The 26,785-nt window shown below is 39.9% G+C and overlaps 1 protein-coding gene across 9 annotated transcripts; it reads right to left on the minus strand.

The window, feature by feature from the left end:
• Window positions 1-12: 12 nt before the first annotated feature.
• On the minus strand, window positions 13-26,654 carry LOC127814087 (SKP1-like protein 21). Of its 9 annotated transcripts, none has more exons than XR_008026272.1 (12): window positions 26,220-26,654; window positions 25,583-25,664; window positions 25,089-25,134; window positions 16,137-16,358; window positions 15,739-15,930; window positions 15,517-15,627; window positions 15,252-15,321; window positions 9,694-9,830; window positions 9,352-9,503; window positions 6,647-6,780; window positions 559-691; window positions 13-311 (listed from the first exon to the last, which is right to left on the minus strand). XR_008026272.1 is itself a non-coding variant. In XM_052355344.1 (11 exons), exons 3-11 carry the CDS (start codon window positions 24,432-24,434, stop codon window positions 663-665), a joined length of 1,050 nt encoding a protein of 349 aa, XP_052211304.1. In that variant the 5' UTR covers window positions 24,435-24,542; window positions 25,583-25,664; window positions 26,281-26,654; the 3' UTR covers window positions 13-662. The 9 variants fall into 9 exon arrangements, 7 of the variants coding, with proteins under 7 accessions (XP_052211304.1, XP_052211299.1, XP_052211303.1 ...); XR_008026271.1 differs by having other exon boundaries at window positions 13-314; XM_052355344.1 differs by lacking the exon at window positions 25,089-25,134 and adding an exon at window positions 24,432-24,542 and having other exon boundaries at window positions 13-691; window positions 26,281-26,654.
• Window positions 26,655-26,785: the final 131 nt, after the last annotated feature.

Genomic DNA, 26,785 nt, shown 5'->3' on the forward strand with positions numbered 1-26,785 from the left:
AATGGAAGAGCCTAAGATTAAAAATCGTTTTATTATTTATTGTTTCAATAAAAATTCATGAGGAACCTTTTTCACTGTCCGGTGAGACTCTCTTGAGTTTCGGCCAAGAATGTGATTAAAGCTGACTTGAGTGGCCGAATCTGTAACTGAGGGACTGGAGATACATTTCAGACCAAAAAAAAAAGAAAAAAAGAAAAAAAAAGCGCAGCAGCTAATAATATTTGAACTTAAAAAGGTTTAAAACTATTCTATTCTATTCAATTGGGTTACATTTGCAGCGCTCCCGCCCTCATACAAGACATGGTCAAAATCTGCTGCACCAACAAGTGAAGCATTATGAGAATGGACTACTGAGATATCAAAATGCACACAACTAGAAAGACCTTCCAGATTCAGCTCATAAAAAAAAAAGCACGCCTTCTTTTTTCCTTTCTTTGGGTCTTTATTTCCCCTGCAGTATGCCAAATTCTACCAACCAAAATTGCATTTTATAGAATCCAACACAAACATCAAAATCAATTAACGAAATGCTAGCTTAGCTTAGCTTAGCTTACATACACCAACTGAAGAACAACTCTTGTAAATGGCACTGTTAACTCGGTCAAAATTGTTCCAGCCAGCCAGCCACCGGCCACTCTTGTGAAACTCCCCCACCCCACACATCAAGGATTATTCTTGCCCATGGATTGTCCTGCCCATTCAAACAAGATTTCACATGCTATAGCATAATATTGTAGCAGCAATCAAGTCTTAACAAATGATAAATGCCTCTTTAGTTAGTTATGATTTAATAAAAACAATTAAGTATAAAATTGCTTGGAGACATGGTAGGAAACTACTGTTCTACTTCAACATATCCTCCTACCCCGAAAAGCATATATGAGGGGTAGCAGTGTATATATTTTATATTCTGTTGCTATATTATGTAAATGAGATTGGCAACGGGCCCAAAGCAGAGTTTTTGTTTGGGATAAAGGAGAGAGGGAGGGGCACGTGAAATGCAGGTTGAAAGTATAGGGTGGAAGAAAAGACTAGAGGAAGAGCCCCAGAGAAGCAGCCAATTAGGATGATCATTCAAATTATCAACTCAACTCATCTTTTCTATAAAGCAAATACCAATCAGAAAGTATATCTATAAACAAACATGATAAACCAAAGAGCCTGTTGTCGTGCACTAAATTTTTGGGGGTCAAATTCCATGCAGGCACCACATAAGACAGTGTGGGAATGACACAGGCAGCTGCATGGCATGTTTATTTGACCTGTGGGGGCTGAAGACTGCATGCTATCTTCATGGCGGCACAACACGCAGGAACAAAGCGATAGCTAGGCTAGCTTCTTGGCTGATTGCACGACAAGGATATTGAATAGACCTAGAGTTCTCGAGGTTATTCTAGAATGTTCTAGTAAGGTTATCTTGTAATGTTAAAGTTCTAGGTAGGTGAAGGCCAAAAGTCGCACAGAGGGTTGACCAACTAGTTCTCCAGCCATTTGCTCATCCTTCAATGCAATAGGCAAGCATTTGGATTTGCCAGTTGGAGGAAGAACCAACACAGCAGCGGGAGTTTTGTTCCCATCGACAAAACCGTTGACTTCTTCTGCTATCTCCCTTAGCTTTTCTCCAGCTACAGCCGGCTTCCAACATTCCTCACAACTTTGAATCTGCTGCTGGTGGAGGTTACTATCAGGGTCATAACTCGTAGAAGATTTCCCTCGGCTGAAAGAGAAATCGGCATCTCTCTTTTCAGCAAATGTGTCTTGAAACCCCTGCTTTAGTTACCTCTGTTACCACCAGCACTGAAAACGGGTTCTCACCTTTTGCAATCTGGCTTGCACCTTCTGAAATGGCAGCAACACCATCACATTGTTTAGTGCTAGTGTCTTTTATGTTGGTGGTAAGATACCCTCCAGCTAATGCTGTCTTCACCTTCTCGCTGCATATTTTAACCTGAGCCAAAGAATCCTCAGCTTTTCCCGAAACCACATCCCCCACATTAGCCGATTCTCCATATATTGGGCTAGACACCTGCGGTAATGTAAGGGGCTTTGCTTCCTTTGTCAATCCCTTCAATACCCTTTGTTTTTTTCCTGCCAGCTCTCATTAGGCACATCCAAATGTATTAGCTCTTCCCCTAGCTGCAAAACAACCTTTTAACTACTTTTTCTGTCAGAATTTGAGGATCCCCTGTCCGTAGTCCAGCAACTCTTCTTCTTTTTGTTCACTTGAATATTTCAGAAGCTCACTCCCAACATTTTTCTCCTCCAAGAGTCCTCTGTTACGGTAAGCCAATCTTGATGATTGATTGTCTGAATCAATCTTCTTCTGGTTAGAATTTCCGGAGCGGTCATCTGCAACATTCCTTCTCGGTTTATCGAAGAATTCAGCGAAAAAACTGACATTATATCTCTTAGTCAGCATCCTTGCAAACACCTGCAGTAGCTCTCGTAGCGCACAGCCTATTTCCATGCTCGATTTGTGTATCACTCTTCTTGTTTCCTTGTCCAATTGGCTGAACTCATTATCAAACTTCTTTTCCCATGCCTGAGGCTTCTGGTGAAACTCCTCATGATGTCTGCCTCCAACTGAAAATGCATCATTCTTCTGTTGTAAGTTAGGATCCACTCGTTTCATGTGTGCACTGCTTCCCATGGCCTCATGAGCAAGACATCCCATTGAAAATGCAGCATTCTTCTGCTGCAATTGAGGCTCCCATGGTCTCATGTGTGCATTGCCCATCATGGCAGAAATCTCACAGACGGGACAAGCCACAGGCCAAGAAATCGGAGCTCTTTCCATCCTAAATCCCACACTTTCCTTCTATAACTACCTCACAACAGTCACCTTTGAAATTAGTGGCTGAGGGTCACTTGTTGGAACTTCCAATTCTGGAATTTGCTGTTGAATCAATTCACTGAGGTTACCTTCAAATTCTGAATAGAAATCATAGCCAATAATCGATCGGAATGCACATTGGAACTGTCTGGACTGCTCGCTGTCAATTTCCAATCAATGTTGTTTCCTTCCGACTTAGATCTGAAACGTGGAAAATCCACTGCTCAGTCAATTCGATAGGGTTCACCACGCTTCCACTATGTTGTCACAATTCCGCAACTCAATGACCGAGGATCACTGGATCTAAATTGCCTTCAATTTCAACGGATTGTTCACTGAATTCTGCCCTAGGAAATTTGGACTTACACAAGCAAAAGAAACCAAAGACTAAGGAATTGCTTTGGAATTCATCACTGCTCCAAAGTCGAACAACCATCTAGATCGCCAGAATTCCACCAGATCACCAATTAGGACTGAAGGCAGCCGCAACTCAACAATTTCCTAACCCAAGCTGATCACAATGGATCAGCTATCGCTCAAGATCCACTTCACTTATGGATCAATGATCTTCAATTCCCCAGCAAAATGAACTGCTAGGCAATAGGTCCAACTCCACCTCCTGGCTTGCCTGCTACAGGAGTCTCCTATCGCCTCAAATGCCTTCCGATTAGGACCGTGAGGTGATCAGAAATTAACAGCCTAGGGTGTCGGATCTTAGGAGCGAAAGAAGTCGGAGGAATCCGTCTCTTCAAATGGAATCCACCTATAGTTTCAAGCTGAAACTGCTTTGCTCTGATTCAATCGAAAATTAGCAACCTAAGAATCATTGCACTTGCGCCAATCAAGACTTACACGGTTGTGACCCACACCCCCAATCACCGTCCAAAGGCAGGATGACCCTGGCTTGGCTTTGGAATTCAAATGACTCTTCCTGGATTGCACATTGTAGCAACCATTGGCAACTAATCCATCGAGAACCAACTTCCTGTGATTCGCTCAGTCCTTCAAAGTCGCTTTTCGCAACTTACCTCGCAACTTTTGAAAACCAACTCGCAATTCCAAATCCAGCTTCCGATAATTGCTAGCTTGTTACACTTCTGAAAATCGCTAATCTATGATCAGCTTCTAGAAAACGATCAACTGCTCAGCTCAATCAATTCTGCCGAAAATCATCGAAATCAACTACCAAAATTGCATGAACCGCAGTTAAAGAACAACTGCTTTGATACCAATTGTCGTACCTAGGGTTTAGCCTAGAGTTGGATTGGAAATTGAGAGAAATCAGAGGAGTTTGGAGTCAAGAACAGAACAATTGGAGAGGGAAATTAGACAAAAATGGGGGGAGAAATTAGAGAGAAACGAGGGAGAGTTGCAAAGGGAAATGAGAGGCAGATTAAGAGAATTTGATGAGAGGGAAAGTTGGATTCAATTATCAATTTAAAAGCATAATCCTACCCATCCTCAGTTGTGGCTTATATATAGCCTAACAACTTTCCCACATGCACCCATGTACAATACAACAAATAGCCTAACTGCCTATAGTTAAGGACAAAGTCTTATAATAGAAAAAGGAAAGAGAATTACAATTATTGTGCAATGCAAGTAGGCTACTACTACTATATTTACTAACCAATTCTTGGGAATCCTTGGGGTTGTGACAGTGAAGTGTGGCTGGTTCGAGGGAGTGCCCGAGGCCTTGACAAGTGGTATAATAACCTAGCTTGACTAGGGCTTTCCATGTGCCAGTTGGAAATTTAGTTGTGGGGATGGGCACAATGATGAGAGGAGTGGGCAAAGGTGAAGGCCTGGCTAGACTATCCAAGGATCTGTCATGCCTTTGGTGGGAGGGCTAGGATGAGAAGACTCGAGGTTGGGATACTAGGTCTAAGGATCGTGGTAAATCTGAGTGTGAGACATGCGAAGAGAGAAAAAGGGCATTTGTGTCCAAGGCAAAGTGCCTGCTGTGTGAAGGTCCTCACATTTTTAGTAAGTGTCCACGGTTGTGCTTGATGGGAGCCATGGTAAGCTAGTCGAGGGCCAAAGACCTAAAGGAGGTATTGGAGGCTCCCAATTGCAACTTGAAACCCTAGAGGTAGAGCATGTTGTGCCAAGAATGAAGAGAATGCGGCTCGCAGACATCAAGGCGAAGGTGAAACAAGGAGCTATTGATCTAGAGGTGAAGCAGAGTGCAAAGTTGGCTCAACCCAACAACTCAGAACCATGCAATGAGTCCACAGTGGTAGAGATAGAGAGCAAAGGGCTCAGAAATGAGATGGACAGAACCATGGGAAGAGTGTCGCGCACTAAAGCTTTGGAGTTAACTCCATGAAAGTGCCATGTAGACAAGACATAGACATAACCCATGCAGTTGCACAACATGCTTACTAGACATGGCAGGACCAAAGACGATGCAAGCACCACACAGGCCTAACTCAACTAGTTGCATGGCACACTCAACGGTATCTACATGGTGGCATAATAGACAACCACTATGTAGGCCAGGAGTTATGACTAGGGATGGCAATTGCAACTGAAATCGCAGGGAACCGAACCAAAATCGAACCGGTCAACGCAGTTAAAAATCGTTTGACTGGGTAATGGTTTGGTTTGGGGAAAAACCGAATACTATTTCAATGGGTATGATTTGGTTATGGTTTTCACTAAATTCAAACCAAAATCCGAACCAAAATCGAACCAAATGTATGGGTAACCGAACCGAATATACATATATATAATATATTTATTTATTTAAAATATTATATATACACATAATATACATTGACTATTTTACAAGTATTTAAACTAATGCATTAAAATATATAAAATATTTAACATTTATAAAGTAATTAACAAATAAAAATAAAACCTAATCTTAAATTATTTTATTTTTTACAATCACATAATTATTAATAAAAATAACTAAATAAATATTTTAAAAAAATAAAACCTGGCAGGAGTATGGATCAAACTAAAAAAACCATGGTTAAAACCGAAACCGAATGGTTTGGTTATGGTTTTTAATTTTTAAAACCAATGGGTAATGGTTTGGTTTTGGTTTTACTAGTTTAAATTTGGTTTAGTTATGGTTTTGGCAAAAACTGAAACCAAACCGAACCATTGCCAACCCTAGTTATGACTAGGCAAATTACATGGTTGATTTCACGGTAAGGGTTCTATATTGCCCTAGAGTTCTCCAGATTATTCTTGAATGTCCTCGCAGGTTCTGGTCTACATCTAGTAGTTCTCTTGTAATGTGTAAGGTCTAGGTAGGTAAAAGGTCAAAGGTTGTGCGTATGAGAGCCACTTTCACTAGAAAGTGTGCGTGGGAGTTTTCCTCTAAGAGAATCGTGTTGAGCCTAGCTAGCTTCTAAGGGTCAATCTGAGGCATGGCACAGGTGGGGATGGTTCGGGTCTGGACAACTGACTTCACACTAGGGAGGGCCTAGGTCAAGTTGAGTGTCAAGTAGCGGCTCGAGGGATCATCATGGTCATGACATTGTGCTCGAGCTCATGCATATAGGAGAAATGAGAGAAATGTTGTGATATAATCTATCTATGTTGCAGCACTATACAACAAAGAAGCATGTTGATTCTGGTTATAGTACTCTTATTTTTGTAGCGCTCCAAAGATGCAACAAAAAAAAATATATTAACATTAATAGGGGAAGGGCGATGCAAAAAGGAAAGAAATGAGTGGGAAAAAGAGGGGGTGAGTGGAAAAGAGGAGGGGGGGGGGGGGGGGGGGGGGACAATAGAAACTAAGCAGTTCTTTGAAGCCCAGCCCAATAGAGTTTCAGGAAATAGTCTAAATACCATCATATCTTTTCAAGGGACCATTGCCACTGGAAGAGAGATTAAGAGGTCCCTGATCTTGGCCTACTGAAAACATCTCTTGTATTCTTTCAGGCCAGAGTGAATTCAGTCTCCGTGCAAAATCCTCCACCTCCCTGAGTAAGTAAAAATAAAAAAAGAAAGAAAGAAAGGGAAAGAGAATGTTATTCAAAGATGAAAAGAGCATAAGACTTAGAATGAAAGTAGTTATGTTACTATTATTATTATTATTATTATTATTATTATTATTATTATTATTATTATTATTATTTTATTTTTATTTTTATTTTTTGGGGGGGGGGGGTTGGGGGGGTTCTATTACTATTATTATATTGACTACCATCTGGTCAGCAACAACAAATTAATGAAAAAGAAATAATAGAAGGACAGGAAAAACCAAACCACAAAAAGCACATCCAAAGAAGAATCAGGGGCCCCCCACGCATAGATAGTCCTTTTGAAGCCAAATAATAATAAAGTAACATTCCCCCAGGAAGGGGCCTGCTCATGCCTAGTCAGAAATATCACATAGGAAACCCTATTTCCAAATGATGACGGCAGCAGCCAACCAAAGAAATAGTGACAACCCACAAAATTAATCATCATCAATGATTCAGAAATATCCTAAACCATTCAAAACACATTATTAAGTACCTAAGCAGAACAGCCAGGCCACTGGAGTCATTCAACTAAGGGAGTGTCATCATAAGACAGCCTTGCAAGGTGGCCAGAAAGCCATTCACCCTCTCCTCCTGAACCTTTCCCTGCTGGGACCAACTTAGCATAACTAAATAAACAGAGTGTCATGGGGTCATGTCCATGACTTGTCTCATCATGAGATTTCTCCTCACCCATCAATCCTTAACCAAAGGTTTCATGCTCCAAATCTTTCCCATCAAAACACACTCCATCAACCACTGCACCTCCACTATCCTAGGTATTGATATTGGATGTAGACCAAATCAAATTGATTCAGCCATGAACAGTCAAGTATGCCAGTTTGATTAACATCTATACAGTGGAAAAGAGGAATTCTGTTACTTCCAATTACTTCCCCCCCCCCCCCCCCCCCCCCCCCCAGCATGGGGGGTCAACATTTCAATTTGAAACCATCTTTGGATCTCATTCTGTGGCAATGTTATTGCTTCTACAGTTCTACCTATTTCATCAGTTGATCCCTCTAGAATTCTTAATTTAAGAACCCTTGCCAATGTCTTCTGGGACATTTTGCTCCTTCCTCTCTTCCTAGTAAGGACTTTGGTTGTGTGTGCCTTGGAGCGCCTCAAAACAATAACAGGAAAACCTGGCCCCAATGCTGTGAGATGTGTTATGATCATTGGTCAAGGAAAAGGATGTGGTTCTCGATCTCACAAAAAGCTTATCTGATCTTATCGGGCTTCAGACCCTACCAGAAGTCTTAGGAATATATGGACCCATGAAGCTGTATTCTGAGAATAAAATTGCTCACAGTCAAAGTTCATCATAACAAAACTAAGCACATCAAGATTGATCCACAGTTCGCAAGAAAAACTCAATAAGGGGCACTGACTTGTGTGCCATTTTTTTAGATCAGTGTGGAGTTATGGCTTAGTGTATTGTTGTTCACAAGTTGGATACGGAAAGATATATACACCAAATTAATTGAGCTTGCATATTTTTTACCACATCACATATATACATGGGTTAAAGGAGATAATCTAAGCTCTTAGTTGTTTCTCAATACCCACCTTCCTTCCTCTCTTCTCTTTCCATCTTTCTTATCTATTATCTTACTTTTGGTTTGCTGGCAGTTTAACTAAAATAAATGTTAGAAATAGTGTTGGCTCTCTTTCCCTCATCCAAGCTAACAAAAAATAAAAGCACGGGCTAAACCAAATGCCATGGCAAGCAAAAGAACCAAGAACAGTGATCAGTTAATACCACAAACCTTGGTAAATGGAGAAACTGGAAAAAACAAATAACTAGATGTTCTTAAGTTCCAGAGTTTTTTGCAAGGAATGTTTTTAATCACACGAAACTTCCACTAGTACGGAGATGAGGATGCTAAGATGGATGTGCGGCTATATAAGAAAAGATAAAATTAGAAATGAAATTATTCGTAATAAGGTAGGAGTAGTGCCAATCGAGGAGAAGATAAGAGAGACTAGACTAAGATGGTTTGATCATGTGAGAAGGAGACCAAGAGACGCTCCTGTGAGGAGAGTTGATGAAATAGAACAATTAATCAAAAAAATAGGTAGAGACAAACCCAAGAAGACTTTGGGAGAGACATTAAAGTTTGATATGAAGTGTATGACCTTAAATGAAGATATGACAAAAGATATAAATACATAAAAGTCTAGAATTCATGTAGCTGACCCCACATAGTGGAATAAAGGCTGGATATATTGTTGTTGTTGTTAGAACTTCCACTGGTACAAAGACAAAGATCTAATATTTCAAAGCATACACAGAGTTTGAACATGATGAATTTCTTTTTGCCTTTGTTCCTTGATTAGCTATGGTCCATTTAGTTGCTCAAAATACAGCCTATGTACCCATGGAAGGTGCAGAAAATGCATGAGGATGCTACTCAGTCATAGGAAAAATATGATTTCTCTACAAAAATAAACAGTAGTACATATCTTGAAGAACTTTATGGGTGCATGTGCATGTATGTATTCAGATAGACTATGATTGAAGCCCACCTATCGATTTTTTCTTTCATTGCAGGATCTATCTCATCATCCATATCATCCTCGTCAAAGTCATCATCAGGTGCAAAACAGTCATCTTCACCATCTTGCAGCTTTAGAATTTCAGTATCATCAGGGAGAACATCACAAGGTCCATTAGAATCCTGCAACACGTAAAAGGCATTACGAACATGATGTAATTTTTGTTTCTTTTTTGTCCTTTTCTTTCTTATCCTGTCTAGCTAAGCTACTTTCATTTAAAAACTTGGCCATAATACATCAGAAAATTTGTAATGCAAAGACTAACACAGCACAATGGAAAGTGAGAAGATTCAGAAAGACCATGACAGTTACCTTCTTATGAATTTCAAGTGTATTGTTTGAAGAAGAGCCACCACTCAAAACAGCATTGCAGGAAGAAACACTCTTCTGTTGGTCTTTTCTTCTCCGACTCTTCTTTTTGTTTTTAGAAGTTTTGACTTCCTTTGGTTCTGCATAACATAATTTCCTCAGTATCAGAGAATGTATCAATTGGAAATCAACAGAAAAGTAACGCCATTGAAAATTCACAGGCTATGCTCTCAGGTCCCCAGAGTGCAGTCAGAAATGCAAGCACAAAATAGTTTGAATATTCACTTGGAATGTTGAGGAGTCAAAGACAAGTCAGGGTTCCAGGAATAAAGATTAAAAAGGCTTCAAAGCATAAAGCAAACTCAAAAGGTACGTTACATGCAATTAACAAACTAGAGAATGTGCAAATCACGGGGTATCATTCACGAGACAAGTAAATTTAATTGCTAGGGGTATTAGGCAGAGTTTTGTACTAGAAACTGCATAAGTATATTATGAAAAATCAGAACCAAAAGAGATGTATCCTTAAGTATGCTAAGAAAAATGAGAAATACAAATTATATATTAAGAAATATTAAGCCATCCAAGTGCATGTTAGACCTCAAAGAAGCTATCAGCTGGGCAAGTTTTAAGTGTCACCCAGTGTATCCTTTTATGTGTGGGTGTGTTTCTCACCAGAACATACTTCAGTGATGCCTCAAAAATTAACAAATGAACTTGTCATGAACCTAGGGCTTAACCTAGGATCAGTTTGGGAATTGGAAGAATCCGATTCAGCTAAGGCCAAGAACAGAAGGAATTTAGGGGGAGATTTGAAAGAATGAGGGGGAAATTAGAAGAACTGTTAGGAGGATTAGAAGAACAGAAAATAAGGAGATGAAGATCGAGAAAGGGCGAGAATCTGGAGGAGGAGAAATTAGATTTCAATTCATTAATTCCTGAATAAGGAAACAAACCCATTAAAGCAACTTTATATAGGCATATTTGCCTTCTAATAGCCTAGCACATGCTCCCATGTGCTTCTAACTACTTGATAAAATATATCCTAACAAATATTATAAACCTATTACAAGATTACCCATTTATTATATCTCTATTACAATATTGACCTTCCATTACTCCTAGAGATATGACAATTCCCCCCCTTTTTGAGAGAGTTCTTGTCCCCAAGAACTTGCCGCAAGTAGCCATTGCTCTTCATCCAATTCTAGTCTTCTCTATGTGGATCATCCTCCTTTCTTTCTTTCTACTTCTAGGTCTCTTCTTCTTTGTTCTTAAGTTCTCATCAACTGGAACAAAAATGATGGTTATTGCAGTCAAGGCTGCATCTTTCTTCAAGGAGTAACAGACCATTTCCCTTGGGTTTATAATAGCTACCAAATTAAGATTGCTGATACCTACAGTCTGAGAATCCAATATGATGCCAAATCCCATCAATATGTCAACATCTAGTGCCTTCAGTGAATTTGGCCGCTTCTTGTCACAGGTAGCAGTTGAAACCTGCCACCCTAAAGCCTTCAAATGATGTTCATTCCAAAATTCACCCATCTGACAGGTTACCACATATGCTCCCCTCCTCTCATCATCTTCAAAATTGACAGCAACACAGTGGCATGGTTTAGGATCAGCAAGTCTTGCTTCTGCTGGTGTTATCTTCCTTCCTCTTATCGTTTGACAAAGAACCCTCCATGTTATCTAATCCTTCAGTCCATGCATTAGATGCCAAGGGTAACAAGTTCGCCTTGGTTTTGTTGGTCACTCGATCAAATACTTCCCAGCTTTCCTCTTGCAAACTTTTGGTAATTGCCCTTTGACGTATTAATTCTTCTTTTATCTTGTCAATCTCAATCGGATAATTTTTTTCCAACTCCAAAAACTCCTGGCTGCCTCCTGTTATCTCTATCATCTAGCTAGCTGCATCATTCAGCTCTAGTTTTGGCCTTCCATGAGTTTCATTTGGAACATCCTCATCAAGAACTTCTATTCCAAAGGAACCAGTGTGTTCCTTTAATTCTCTTTTTGCCCACACACCCTGTACTGAACCCCCACAAATGTTGCCAGCACTATCATTATTGTCACCTTTCTTGTCCATTCCACCTTGGCATACTTCTTCCACTCCGTATTGGAGGTAGGCAGTGAATCTGCTTCCCGCCTGCTCAATTTCTCCTTCGGCTACTCTATTTTAAGGAATTCATCTTTGTTAAAACTCCCGCGATAATCATTCAAGTATTCAACGAGAAAGTTATAATGATACTTCTTGATTAGTATCATCGCAAACTCCTATAGCTTCTCGCAAAACATACGACCAAATTCCTCGCACTCTTCATGAATCTCACTGTTTGTTCCTTTGTCCCTTCGGCTAGACTCATTCTCAAACTTCTTTCCCCATGTTTGATTCTTCTGGCTACACTACTCCTCATCCTTGTTGTTGCCAATTGAAAAGGCAGTCTTCTTTGGTTGCCATTAAGGCTCCATTCCAATTGAAAATGAAGCATTCTTTTGCTGCAATTGAGGCTCCAATAGTCTCCTACATGTATTGCTCCCCTTAGCCTATTTTTCACAATCAACATACTTTGAAAACCAAGGAACTATATACATACCGCTCTTCTTTACCTCTCCAATTCAAACAAAGTTAACCAAAATTCAAAGTCCAAATTACCCTTTGTTTACCTTATTAGCAGCCTAGAATTTGATTGGAATTACCGCCTGCGGAATTCCTGTTCACTGATTCGCTGCTCAATCCTGTCACCGGAGCCACGGGCAAGTCACCTTAAGCCTTCTCAATCTAGGCCAGAATTGTTCGTCCACCTCCTACCACCCAATCAGTCTTGCAATCTTGGACTTTAGCCTCTTATAATTTGGCTTAGACCCCACAAAATTTAGCGGCAGTAAGAGGAATCGGAAGGTGGCCAATGGCCAAGATCCGTTGCTAAGGAGCAATAGCCAAGATCGCTTGGGTTTGTTTGCCTCTATCACACACACACAGCGACTTGGATCCAATCAATGCCACTCGGCACGTTGCACAACTCTAATGCAACTCACGCTTCTTGAATTTCGCAACCGAGAGTCACGACGAACTTGTCTTCAATACTCGAACTAAAATCTACTGAAATCACAAAGGCCGAGAATTAATCCTCTGCTGAGAGCCCACCCAGACTCACTGGAATGCTGGAACTCGCTGATTCTGTCGAAATTGATGCTCAATCAATCCAAGTCCAATTCCTCCTTGCACCAATTGCCAACCAATCACCGTCCACAGGCTCCAATCGTGAATCCTCCTGGCCTGCTTGCCTTTAATTCCAGACAAGATTGGAGTCTTAGCCACAAGCCGTTAGCCTCTTGCACTGATCGCTCTCTCCACAAGATTACAACAGATTTGTGTGCGATTGCTAAGATTCAACGATTGCCCCCAAACTTGCTTCCACTTTGCGCCTTCCTTTCCTGTCAGAATCAGCGCCTTTGTCTCACCCAACTGTCTAATGGCTAGATGCTACTTCATCTTTCAATTCCGATTCTAGATCACCTAACTCCACCATGTTCCGGACTTAATCGACTCTATACAGCGTTTTGATAATTGCTTGAATTACAGCGCCTATGAAATCGTTTATGGAATTCTTCGCCTTCAGCCAAGAATTGTAGGCTCTACTTCAAATCGGCTTGTTTACTTTAAAATCGGATCGAACAACTACTGAATTTCAGAACTCACAGTCGAGGAACGACTGCTTTGATACCAATTTGTCATGAACTTAGGGTTTAACCTAGGATCAGTTTGGGAATCAAAAGAATCCGATTCAACTAAGTACAAGAACAGAAGGAATTTAGGGGGAGATTTGAAAGAATGAGGGGGAAATTAGAAGAAGTGTTAGGGGGATTAGAAGAACAGAAAAGAAGGAGATGAAGATCAAGAAAGGGCGAAAATCTAGAGGAGAAATTAGATTTCAATTCATTAATTCCTAAATAAAGAAACAAACCCATTACATCAACCTTATATAGGCATATTTGCCTTCTAACAGCCTAGCACATGCTCCCATATGCTTCTAACCACTTCCTGAAATACATCCTAACAATTATTATAAACCTATTACAAGATTACCCCTTTATTATATCTCTATTACAATATTGACCTTCCATTACTCCTAGGGACATGACATAACTTCTATGATATCTCAACAGCAATCTTCTTTTAAGATTCCACCACCAAGACAACTAGAGGTCTTGAAATTGTATTTTTCAATGTTTACCAACAGCACTTCATACTAGTGTCCAAACTCATGTCGGGATATGCTATAAGCTCCTATTTGAGATTGGAAACAGAGTCCAACTTTATATGGCTAAACACAAAAGCTTAGCAAGAAAAACAACATGACAACATCAATATCCTGCAAAATTCTATTAAAAGCTTCAATATAGGAGGACATTATTTAAAGGCAAAAGGAGGTGGTCCCATGAAGCAAGAGGAATTTGGTTAGAGGGGATTAGTCATTCAGTGGAAACCCTAAAACATTATTTCCAAAATTTGGCCAAGGCACAACATTATGTTAAAAATAAGAGCCTCATGCTCATTTTTACATTTCATAGGTCTAAAAAATTTTAATCCCCTAGTGTACATGGATCAAATACAATTTTTCTAATGGATCAAGTACAATTTTTCTACTTTCTTCAAGAAAATAAACAAAAGGCTTCATTCTGATACTGAACAAAGACTCATCTTCACAAGGTTGTCTTGGAAAACATATAACATCTATGCATAAACATAAACAATTTCCTTTTAATATACAATCATATTCCTCACAAGGTTGTCTTGGCAAACATACATGCATAAACAAAGATAACAATTTCCTTTTATATACAATCAAATTTCACCCAACTTATACCTAACCATGTCAAACAAGCTTAACATAAGCCTATAGTACATGGAAATTTCACACCCAGCTTAGTACAAACAATATTCAAGTTCAACTTCCGGTCTAAGGAGCTAAAGACTTCAAATTGAGTACAATTTGGGATTGCTTGGGTGTTTCCTTGGTAAATGAAGGATATCTTTGTGGATTAAAAAGCAGATGGTGCGGGCAAGGAGGAGGAGAGGGGGGGGGGGGGGGGGGAGGAGCTTATCAGTCCTATGATTATGTTGATTATTAGGGATGAATAATACCTGATTTCATCTTGTAAGACTCCAAAATATAAACTGAATATAAGAATCCTCAACTTTTTCCATAGTTGGCTTAAGCAGTTATTGAACCAATTTGTGGAGACTCTCAAGCCATTTCTTTAAAGGATTTTAGTTTTTGCTTTCACCCTCTTTTGTCATAGAAGACATTATCCCACTTTACATATTTTGGATATACACCTTTTTTCTTGCCAAGTTGTATATGTACGCCTTTAAGTAGTGTTTAACAGTTAGTAACAAAAAAAGACATGTAATATAGCTAAAGAAGCAGAATATGAAGCACCATATAGAATATATGAGGCAAAATTTCTTCATCCAATCCAAGCTAGAAAAGGTGATTCCAAGTTTTGATGAAACCAAGACAGACAATCAAGGAGATAAATCCCAAAGATACCTCCATTAATGAATGATAATAGATCATCGATGGAACGGTCATCCACGCGATCCTCTTCAAGTTCAGCATTCTGAAACACATGGAAGCCTGAACCAGTATCAGTATAAAACAAGCATGCATCTTGTTAAAGATTTAAAGGTTCAGCATTTGCTTCTACCAAGCAATGGCTTTGAACCAAACCACGTAACTGTAGTACTAGTATAGACAGATCAAATGAAAATTACAAGCACTGAAGAAGGAATAGAAAAGAAAGCACCGCAGCGACCTTCAATCTGTCTCTCTCCTTTAGCTCTTTTCTCTTTCTTGCATACAGTCTATTCAGGAGCCGAATTCGTGGATCATCAGTTATGTTTTTAAGAGGCTCAAGTTTCTCTTCCTGGATCAATTAAGTCTATGTCAATATAACATATAAAATACAGAACCATTGTATCCCAAGGCTACTTGAAGGACATGCAAAGCATATACACTGTTTGCAAGCACAAGACACCTCTGTAAGATCATCAGGCAAATGAAATATCTCACGTATCTCCTCAGGAGTTTTCCCTTCGATCATGCGTGCTAGTGCACGGCTGGTAAGGTCAACTAAGGGCTTCAATTGGAGGCTGTCAGCAGCAGATGTTAACTCACAAAGCCTTTTTGTGTCCATTCTAATGAATTTCTCATCGAAATATTTCCTTTCCTGCAAAAAGAGTTATATAAAGTTCTTTGTCTTTGTTAGCCCAAATCAATCATTGTAAGGTCATCTTGCTCAAATACAAATACAATAACACTAAAAACATAACCCATCCAAAATACGACCTGTCAGCCCATGTGAATCATGATATGAATGATGAAAATGAACATCAATTCACAAATAGGAAACAACGATTCTTGAACATTGATAACCTTGTTAGAGTGACCAGGTACTTGATGAAATCGGCAGTAATCAAGAATCAAGCTCAAAATTGGGGGATTGACTCGTGGTGGAAGGGATATAGGGTAATTCTTTGACGATCCCATTCCTGCATGCATTTCTTGACATATCATCGGACAAAACATTGCAACCTCTTGTTCTACTTGTTGAATTGAACCATCAGCAGTTTGAAGCCATATATAGGACTTCATTATCTGAGCAACAAAGAGAGCTAACATGGATTAGAATTCATCATAATACAAAGAGACAATAAAATATGATCCAAGCAAAGAAAATAAATTACGTACCAAATGCTTATAGGAAGAATAAACAGAATGTTATGATAGCTAGCTGAGTAATCTAAATAAATGTGTAGTTAGGCTACTAGAATTTGATTTTCCATTTTAGCATAGCTGGTGGAATGTTCCAGCATGTTGTTAACCATTGTAAGCACACATGGGCAAGGGACCAATTGTTTTTGGCGCCCAAACGTAGCCCGAATCAGTATAAGTAACTGATCAAGCACCAAGATACACATGTTGAATGAAATTGGAAATTAGTTTCCCTCCAATTCTCTCTCTCTCTAAATCTCTCTCCGTTCTTATCTCTCTCCCTCCCAAATATCTTCCATTCTCTCCCAATTCTCGTTCTCAATTCCTTGATAACTCTCTTGTCAGACTTGTAATCAGACAAATTGGTATTAGAGCAAGCTCCTGGCCAAAATTTGCTGGATGATTGGAACAATGGCAGATGGAACTAGGATGTGGCAGATGGAGATGTAACTCCAACAAGTGATAGAGATGGTGTCCAAGGTGCAAGGAAGGGTGGAAACGATGGAGGAAAGAGTAGGTTCGGTTGTAGATAGAAAGTTGGAGGCACTAGCCGGTCACCTCAAGGGGGATATGCGTTTGCAGATCCAAGAAAAGATGCAGGAAGTTCAAGATCAGGGAAATTTGTTGCGGGATCAACTGCAATAATTCATGATGATGTTCACGAATCAACCACAAGTGAGGATCTCTCATGATTTTCCACCTAGAGAATGATCGGAGCCAATTTTACCAAGAATTGGCGTCCATCACTGTAGTGCTGGCAGAATCAAAAGGGGAACCAGCTATAAGGGAAGAATTGATGCTGGGGAGAAGACGAGGGTTACCAGACTGGGCACAACAGATCGGATTTCTAGTACCTAAGCTAGAACTACAAGTATTTGAGGGTGTTAAACCTTGATGGTGGTTGAGGTGATGCGAGAAATTGTTCGAAATTCACCAGGTGCCAGAGAACCAAAGGGTGGCCTTTGCAGTAGCATACCTCCATGATGCAGGGGATGTGTGGTTTCACGGCAAGTCCAAAGCAAGGGAGAGCTATAATTGGGATGATTCCACAAGTGGTCTTAATGAGAGGTTTGGGGAACAAGGCTGATTGGATGTGGTGAAGGAGTTCAATCGCTTGAGGCAGGAAGGATCAGTGATGGATTATCAAGCAAAATTCGAGGAGCTGAAGTTTATGGTGTTGAACAGGAACCCCGGCCTGACCGACGAGTACTTCGTGTTGAGTTTCAAAGGGGGACTAAATGATCAGCTAAGATCAGCAGTGCAGGTGCTCTGGCAAGTAGCAAAAGGGACCTCCTTACAAGAAATGACGTTTGAAGCCTTGATGAGGAAGCAGAGGGGGCAGAACAAAGGAGTGCAAGGAGGGATTATACCCCATGGAAGTAGGCCAATGGGGAAGGAGCCGATAAGGGTGGGGCTTGGCATCAGGTACCCCATGTTACCTGCAGCCCCTAGAAGGATGGTCGGACTGTGCTTCAAGTGTGGAGAGAAGTACACCCTGGGGCATCAGTGTAGAAAACAACTTTTGTTGCTGGATGGACAAGAAGAAGAAGAGGAAGAGGAGGAAATGGCTGTGATGGAAGAAGAGGAGGAGGAAGGCAGTGGAGCCATATCCTTGCATGCCATCAAAGGAGTAGCCAATAGCAAAATTATTAAGGTTGAAGGGAAGGTGCAAGATAATTCCCTATTGATCGATAGTGGGAGCACCCACAGTTTCATCGATGAAGCCACGACTAAGAGGATGAGGTACCCAACGGCTAGAACTCAACCGTTGTCAGTGACGGTAACCAATGGGGACAAAGTGATCAACAAATCAACCTGCCTGGGGCTTTGTTGGGAGATGCAAGGGGAGGAATTCCAAGCTAACCTCAGGCTACTTAGGTTGAGGGGTTGCCATATTGTGCTTGGAGTGGACTGGATGTGAGAGGTGAGTCTTATTAGTTTTTATTTCAACAATATGGAAGTAACACTGGAAAAAATGGGAAAAAGGGTGGTTCTACAGGGCAATATGGAGGTGGGTGCATGCAAAATGATGAGGGGCAAGAAATTGGAACGAATGTTTAGGAAGAAATGGGCAGAAGTGGCTCAACTATTTTCCATTGAAGCCACTGATCAACAGGAGGAGAATTCAAGGAGGGGATGCTCAAAACCCTCCCGGCAGGTACATGAATTGACTCTTTTAGATTCATTGTTGAATGAATATCAAGATCTCTTCGTAGAACCTAAGGCCTTGCCCCTAAACGTTCACTAGACCACACCATAACTCTCATACCCCATGTTGAACCGGTAAACATTTGTTCTTACCGGTACCCACCCAAACTCAAATCTGAAATTGAGAGGATGGTCAGAGAAATGCTAGACCAATCAATTATTCGCCCTAGCCACGGTCATTTTGTTTTCCCTGTCTTATTGGTTAAAAAAAAAGATGGCACTTGGTCCTTTTGTGTTGATTACAGATAGCTCAATGCTATCACCATTAAGGATAAATTCCCCATTTTAATCATTGAGGATCTACTCAATGAACTTAAACATGCAACTATATTCACCAAATTGGACCTACAGGCAGGATACCACCAAATTAGTGTGGACCCTGATGACATTTCTTAGACAACATTCAAAACACATCATGGGCATTTTGAGTTTATAGTCATGCCTTTCGGCCTCACAAATACCCCAGCTACATTCCAAACCCTCACAAACCAAATCTTTGAACCTCACCTCAGAAAATTCGTGTTGGTTTTTTTTTTATGATATATTAGTCTATAGCCCTTCTTTTGATCAACACCTTATCCACCTTAGAGCTACATTTCAGATCATGCGATTCAATCAGCTATGTATCAAGTAGTCAAAATGTGCCTTTGCACAGCCACAGGTAGAATACATTGGGCATGTTATTTCCCAGACATCAAAGTCTTAGCATTTATGAAAAAGAGCTGATGGCAGTGTTAATGGCTGTGGAGAGGTGGTGCCACTACTTAGAAGATGGAAGGTTCGTAGTCAAAACGGACCACAAGAGTTTGAAATTCATCCTACAACAGAGGCTGCAAACCCTACTATAAAAGAAATGTATGACCAAACTCTTGAGATTAGACTATGTGATTCAATTCAAGAGAGGGAAGGAGAATGTTGCGGCAGAAGCCTTATCACGCTGCCATGAGGAAGGAATGGTTGCAGCCATCTCTACAATGGTGCCCGATTGGCTCCAAGAAGTCATTGACGGCTACAAAAAGGGTGAATGGACCAAAGAGTTACTAGAGCAATTGACGTTTGATGGTTAATGCAGCCAGCAAACCAAGCTACTCATTGGCTAACGAGGTAATAAGGCATAAAGGCAGGATGGTGATCGGAGATTGTAAAGAGTTGAAGGATAGGATAGTACATGCATTGCATGAATCACCCATCGGAGGGCACTTGGGGATCTAGAGTACCTATCACAAGGTTAGATAGATATTTTTTTGGCCACAGCTAAGGAAGTATATATGGGATTATATCTTGAGGTGTGAGGTATATAGAAGATGCAAGCATGAAACAGAAGCCCACCAAGGGCTACTACAGCCTCTAGAAGTTCCTGACCGCGCATGGACCAATATTACCATGGACTTCATCGATCATCGAAGGCCTACCAAAATCTGAAGGAAATGACTATATTTTGATAGTAGTGGATCGGTTCACAAAATTTAGCCACTTCATAGGATTGACCCATCCTTTTACAGCACAGGAAGTGGCTAGAGCCTACTTGGAGAATGTGGTTAAGCTACACGGAATCCCAAGGTCAATTGTATATGATCGTGACAAAATATTTACCAGCCTCTTTTAGAAAGAGCTCATGAAAATCCTAAGCACCAAACTCCTAATGTCTATAGCATACCATCCATAAACGGATGGTTAAATAGAATCAGTGCTTGGAGGGGTATCTACAATGCTTGAGTTTTGTGTAGCCAAGGGGATGGCACAAGTGGTTGGCAGTGGCTCAGTGGTGGTACAGTTCGACCTTCCACAGCTCGATCAAGATGATACCTTCCACAGACTGAAGGAGGAGCGAATGAGATTTCTCAATGGGGGAAGAAGTGTATTTGAAGCTCAGCCAGCAACACTACAAGGCACTGACCAAACAACCCATATCCAAGTTGAACCCCAAGTATTATGGGCTTTTCACAATTTTGGAGAAAATAGGGGCAATAGCTTACTGATTGCAGCTGCCTAAGGAGGCGAGGATACACCCTGTCTTCCACATCTCTCTTCTCAAGAAAGTCGTTGATACACAGAGATCTACCCCAAAATTACCTCCTATGGTAGGAGAAGCACCTCCAGACGTCGTGCCAACTGCTATTGTGGACAAAAGGGTCATACACCGCAATGGAGTCCCTTTGATCTAGATGTTAATCCAGTGGTCTTCCCTTCACTCTGACAATAACACCTGGGAATACTTGTCGGAGCTTCTCCAACAATTTCCCAATGCTGCAAGTTTGCTACATATTTCTTGCGGACAAGAAATACTTCAAGGGGTGGGGATTGTTATGGTAGCTAGCTGAGTAATCTAAATAAATGTGTAGTTAGGCTACTAGAATTTGAATTTCCGTTTTAGGATAGCTGGTAAAATGTTTCAGCATGTTGTTAGCCATTGTAAGCACACATGGGCAAGGGACCAACCATTTTTGGCACCCAAACTTAGCCTGGATCAGTATAAGTAACTGATCAAGCGCCAAGCTACACATGTTGAATGAAATAGAAAATTAGTTTCCCTCCAATTCTTTCTCTCTCTAAATCTCTCTCCCTCCCAAATATCTTCCATTCTCTCCCAATTCTCATTCTCAATTTCTCAAGAACTCTCTTGTCAGACTTGTAATCCGACACAGAAGTAGAAAACATGGCATCAGTTTGATAACAAAGCCATGCACCACAGCAAGCTGACCTTTTATCTTATAAATCACACAGGTTTCAGAAGCAAGAACCAGAAATCTCAAATTAACTGTCTTAACCTCACCGGATGACCGAAACATGCAGGTTCATTTATGAGATCCATCACCTCTCAAAAGGAATCTAGGATACACCCTGCAACTCCCTCCCCCCTTGAAGGGAAAAAAAATACATATTAATGAATATGAAAAAAAAAAAAAACGCTCAAGGAAATAGTCATGTAACACCCCCGACATTCACATCTTAGTAATCTGGTTGCTTATTTGTGCCATCCCTGTCAATCAATTGGAAGCGTCACTATTTCTGTCTTGCTTGTACCAAGAATCACTGCTAGTCTTGCCGTGTGAACTTCAAATCTGACGTTCCATTCACTTTTAATTTATGGTTGGATGGAATTGCAGTTCAAAAAATCATGAGACATAGTATCCCCTGCTTTCCAGGCTGGTAGGGAAAGACAGATTTCTGAACCTGACACATATCAAGGTCCAATAAGCCGGGCCATCTCCAAAACAGTCTGCCCAAATCTGGTACAGGGCAAAGATGGGCCCTCCAACCCACAAACAATCCTCCAGCAACTGCCAAGGTTCTCCTCCGATGGGTGCCAGCTCATTCTCAGTAAAGAGCAGAAAGTCAAGGATCCAATTTACCAGCTTCTCTCATTAATCCATCTCTCATCTTCCCCCATGCCACTGAGTTATTGACCTATATTCCCCATGAAATCACCAGAACACTAGGCATTTAAGCTACCTAAGAGGCCCCTAGGTGTATATTATAATTCCCATAAACATTCAATGTAATCATGGGCTTCTCTCCTATATAAGGGAAGACTCCAGTCATTTACAGCTTTGAATCTTTGAAGAATCCAGACTATTAATCTATATCAGTCCTTTCTTATCACTTGTTCAAGTGTGGCGAAATTCCCAGCTCTTATCTAAGTGTGGTTGCCTTGCATTATCACTTAGTGGGGAGTTGCCCGTTTCTTATTTTCCCTCTTACTTGACTGCTCTGTTTTTGTTATCCGAATTTTATCCGATCAGAACCCAACTTTCAGACTAGTGTTGAATCCTATGAAGCTCTTAATAACAGATCTTGAGAACTGACCTTCCAGCAGGGATAGGTCTTTTTAAGTGAAGGAACTAGTGGAAGGGAAGGTTGGGTAGCCAGTAGCAACTAGCACACCAGGGATAGATATGAAAAAAGTGCAGGTGCTGCAGGAAGGGAACTGTTGCTTATTGCGTTGTGTATATCCTACAGAGTTTGTTGATTAAAGCATTGGCAGAAAATATTTCTTACACGCCGGGAAGAAGCTTGCTTAAGAGTACTCTGTCAAGGTTTGCAATTACAGCTTCCATCACTAGAAAATTGGACAAAGTGCAAGGAATTTTCTTATGGAGTTTTATTCTGGGAGGGGGTTAAGTCTTTTTTTTTTTGGGGGGGGGGGGGGGGGGGGAGGGAGTCACACATGGTGTGAGGAGGAATCTTTGGAGGCTTCCATACTTCTCTTCTCTAGCTGGCTTAGCTGTTAATGGATGAGCTTTCACATAGGAAAACATAAGGAGGGAGGTTAACTCCATTTTTTGGGATACTAGGGGACTGTTTAGTTGTAGAAAATGTCTCCCAGTTTTCTATCTCCAATTTTCTACAAAATCTTTAGTTTTCATTTTCCATGGAAAATTCAAAAAAACGCGTTCAAATGTTAAAAGTACATAAAACTAACTTCCAGTCTAGAAAATTGAAACATATATTCAAAAAAGAGAGACAAAAGTTTTTCTGTTGTGTCACTTATGTTAGAGAAGGAGATGCAGATGATTTGGAAACAATTGCATGGCAAAGCATGTCCTCCAAATCTCCAAATTGGTAAGGTAAATTTAGAAAACTCATTTTAGGAGTTTTCCAAGTTTAGTTAAATTTTGGAAAATTGGAAAATCCAGTTTTCCATTTTATATTTAGGAATTTTTTGTATTTAAACTTCTAATTTTCCATTTTCTATGGAGTAATTTATGGAAAATTGGGGTTATTTTCTACAACTAAACAGCCCCTAGGTTTCTGCATAACTTGAGCAGTGGGGACCTTGTCATATCCAATGAGCAATTGGTGCACAATGGGAATCAGTGTTGTTAGTATTGCATGGTATGCAACACATATCATATGATTTGGTTCAATACTCCTCCCAACCAATACAAACCAAAGAGTGAATCAGATTTTGCTTTGAATCACATGGATCACAAGCATCACATAATTCACGATCCAGAAATTAGGCCGTGTTAGATGACAATGATGATAGTAGTGGTGATAGTGACTTTAATCTTGATAGGGAGGATAATTAGATATAAATTTAGTAATATTTTCTCATCATTTTAAGACTTTACGACTTTTGATTTATGAGTTCATGACTTATGTAAGATTTATGGTTAATTTTGGAATCCTTGGTAGCTTATTTAGTGGCATGAATGATATCAATATTGTCAAACGGGAGTTAAAATTAATAAAAATGAGTCTGTTTTATTAATGTTATAGGTATAAACATATTTTAGATTATATTTTTAAGCTATTTATCAATTTGTTATTATATCTTAAGATATAATACAATTCACGATTCAAAAATTAGGCCTTCCAATTCATGATACAATCTCAAATTGACAACGATGATTGAAATAGAAGAACTCAACAAATACTTGTGGGTGTGACTGGGAAGCTACCAATCATATAATTCACCACCATGGAATACAAATTTTTAACTAGATAAACAGCAAAACTAGTTCCAACTTGGTGAAAAGACTATAAAATAATTATGCGATTTGTTCAGAATACACATCTCATCACCAAAAACAAGAGGGTGGAGGGGGGGGGGGGGGGGGGGGGGGGGAAGAGAGAGAGAGAGATTGCTGGAATTTTTAAAATTGTGCTATATACATTTAACAAGTAGGATCTCATTCAAGTAGTTACTTCAACAGGAGGATATTAGGAATTTAAACAAATATGTAAAGCAGAACTTCCTCAGATTGCAGGGATGGAACATAGGGCAAAGGCAGGGGGCATCACCATCTTTCTCGAATTGCTTTAAAAGACCAGATCAAGTTTTGGAGAGACCATTAACAAAGCCCAATCCAGGCACTTTTATCTCTTAGTCAAGATGTGAACAATTCCTCAGACCTGAGAGGAAGGTTGCTAAGGTCATATATCAGTTGACACATCACTTGTAGCTAACTAGAGATTAATGCTTGAACCCCCCGCCCAAAAAAAAAAAAAAAAAAAAAAAATTCCTTGGTTCCATGGTTACTGTAACTAATATGCTTTTATATGTACATTTATCATATAGTCATCTCGTTGTACTCTTCATTTCATTTCCTTAGTGAAATCTGTTTTATCATCTTTGTGCTTGGACATAGGCTAAAAGCCAAACCACATTAAACTCTGTGCCTATACGTTTCTTCCACATTTGCTACTTTTTTACTATTATTTTGTTTTGCCAATTGATCCAATCAGTTAGCCCCCACGTCCACACACCAATCTGGTATTATAGCAATATCAGATTCCCTGTCCAGTTCCCAACATATACATATAGATAACAGTATCTGCAAGCAGTAACAATTTTTTCCCTCTTGTTTTAGGATGGATTGCCTAATTATTTTTCAAGTGATTTAAATGATATCTTCCATATAGACAACATGTTTTAAACATGAGTAGCTGAACTAGGACCTTATTCTCATCGATGTAGGAACCACCCAATTGGTATTGTGGATGACTGCAAAAATAACATGCAAGTATGCCATTACAAATATTGAACTGTGATGCTGCCAATCAAAATCAATTCATAAACAATTACCAAGAGGACTAATATAAGATCATGAAACACAAAGTGAGCCCTCCTAGTCCTTTCTGAAGGTACATCCAGAAAGCTACAGTTAACAATTTCTCTTAGATGGTGAAGTAAGAAATTATAAATTATAACTCAAGGAGTGGAAAATGAAAAGATAATGAGACTGCCTTGATGGAAATAAAGCAGGCCTGGCAAATGAAAAAAAAATTCGTAATGGAACTGTGTCTGTTCACGCGCGCTTGTGCGCGTGAGAGAGAGAGAGGAAAAAGTCATAATGAACAAGTGTACAAACAAAAAAGATCATAACTACAGCCGTTGGTATAACTACAACCGTTGGTACAATACTTTGCATACACTAGTGCACAGAACAAACCTCAGGTTTGATTCCTTCCATATCAGCATCTGACATTGGAAATTCCAAAAACAGTATTATATGAATCTCTTTCAAGTACAACCTGAAAACGGAGATGCAAAGTATTAGAGCAGCAAAACAACAACTTAACTTCCTAAAACTATGGCAAGAATCAAATTCACTTGCAGAATTTTGAGGATTCCTCAGTTTCAAATCAATTAACATCACTACGTCCTAATGCCACAAGAACCAATTTTCTAGTGCAACTAATGTCCTGCTAAGTGATTGATGGAGAAAGAACAGGAAAATCCAAAAATTAATATTGCCACCGCACGTCTTCGACTCAACCTGGTAAAATGATTAATTTAACTAAATTTATGGACTTCACAAACCAACATTAGCAAAAACATCAAATTCGAAAACCCTTATTCATTAGTTCTTTTCATAGTTCCATCGATTGCACGACAACCCCAACCCTACACCGGATACATCACACTAACAAGTCCCAAACAAAGAACAACAACTGCGATACAATTACAGTGAAGAAACATCCCAGATGAAACAAATGAAGTAACAAAAACGACAAAACAAAACAAAAACCCGACGTTCAGTAGCAAAATTTGCGCATCACGTACGCATAAAGAGAACAATTGGATACCTGCTGGAGTAAATCGTCGGGAAACGAAAGAGAAGATATGGAGAACGATTAGAAGCAATACCGAGTTGCAGAAATTTTGCGGTCTGCGCGCGAACCCACGATAATGGATAAGAGAGAGAAAAGCTCGAGTATGCGTCTGGAAATGAGGACAAATAAGGCAGTCGGTGTTGGGGAAAAGGTTTCGGGTTGAATTGAAAGGGATTTCTCTCTCTCTCTCTCTCTCTCTCTCTCTCTCTCTCTATATATATATATATATATATGCCTAATCTGTAGAAATTGTGCACGGGTTGAGGCTGCTGCGCGTGATTGGTGAGTCTGAGCTCGCCGCGTCGTCGTCTTGGGCGATCGAACCGGGCGACCAAGCCTGCGACGCGTCTACCATTAGGGTTTACGATTTTGAATCCATTGCAACTTGCAAGCAGCCATTGGCGAACGGGTAAATTTGAAGAAATTAAGAAGAGAAAATAAAATATTTGCCCTTTTATAATACAAAAGAAAATGTTGGTTCTATAATTTCATGACCTAAAATGATGGATAATAATAAATGGACATGCATGTGTAATAGA

The sequence above is a fragment of the Diospyros lotus genome, chromosome 12, assembly GCF_014633365.1.
Source record: "Diospyros lotus cultivar Yz01 chromosome 12, ASM1463336v1, whole genome shotgun sequence".
NCBI classification, from domain to species: Eukaryota; Viridiplantae; Streptophyta; class Magnoliopsida; order Ericales; family Ebenaceae; genus Diospyros; species Diospyros lotus.

Coding starts and splice junctions, on each gene's coding strand:
- LOC127814087 (XM_052355339.1), bottom strand. CDS start 25,611: ATGCTGATATGGAAGGAATCAAACCTGAG. Junction 15,628..15,738: donor TGCCTGATGATCTTACAGAG/GTGTCTTGTGCT, acceptor TAATTGATCCAG/GAAGAGAAACTTGAGCCTCT. Junction 15,322..15,516: donor AGGAGAGAGACAGATTGAAG/GTCGCTGCGGTG, acceptor CATGTGTTTCAG/AATGCTGAACTTGAAGAGGA.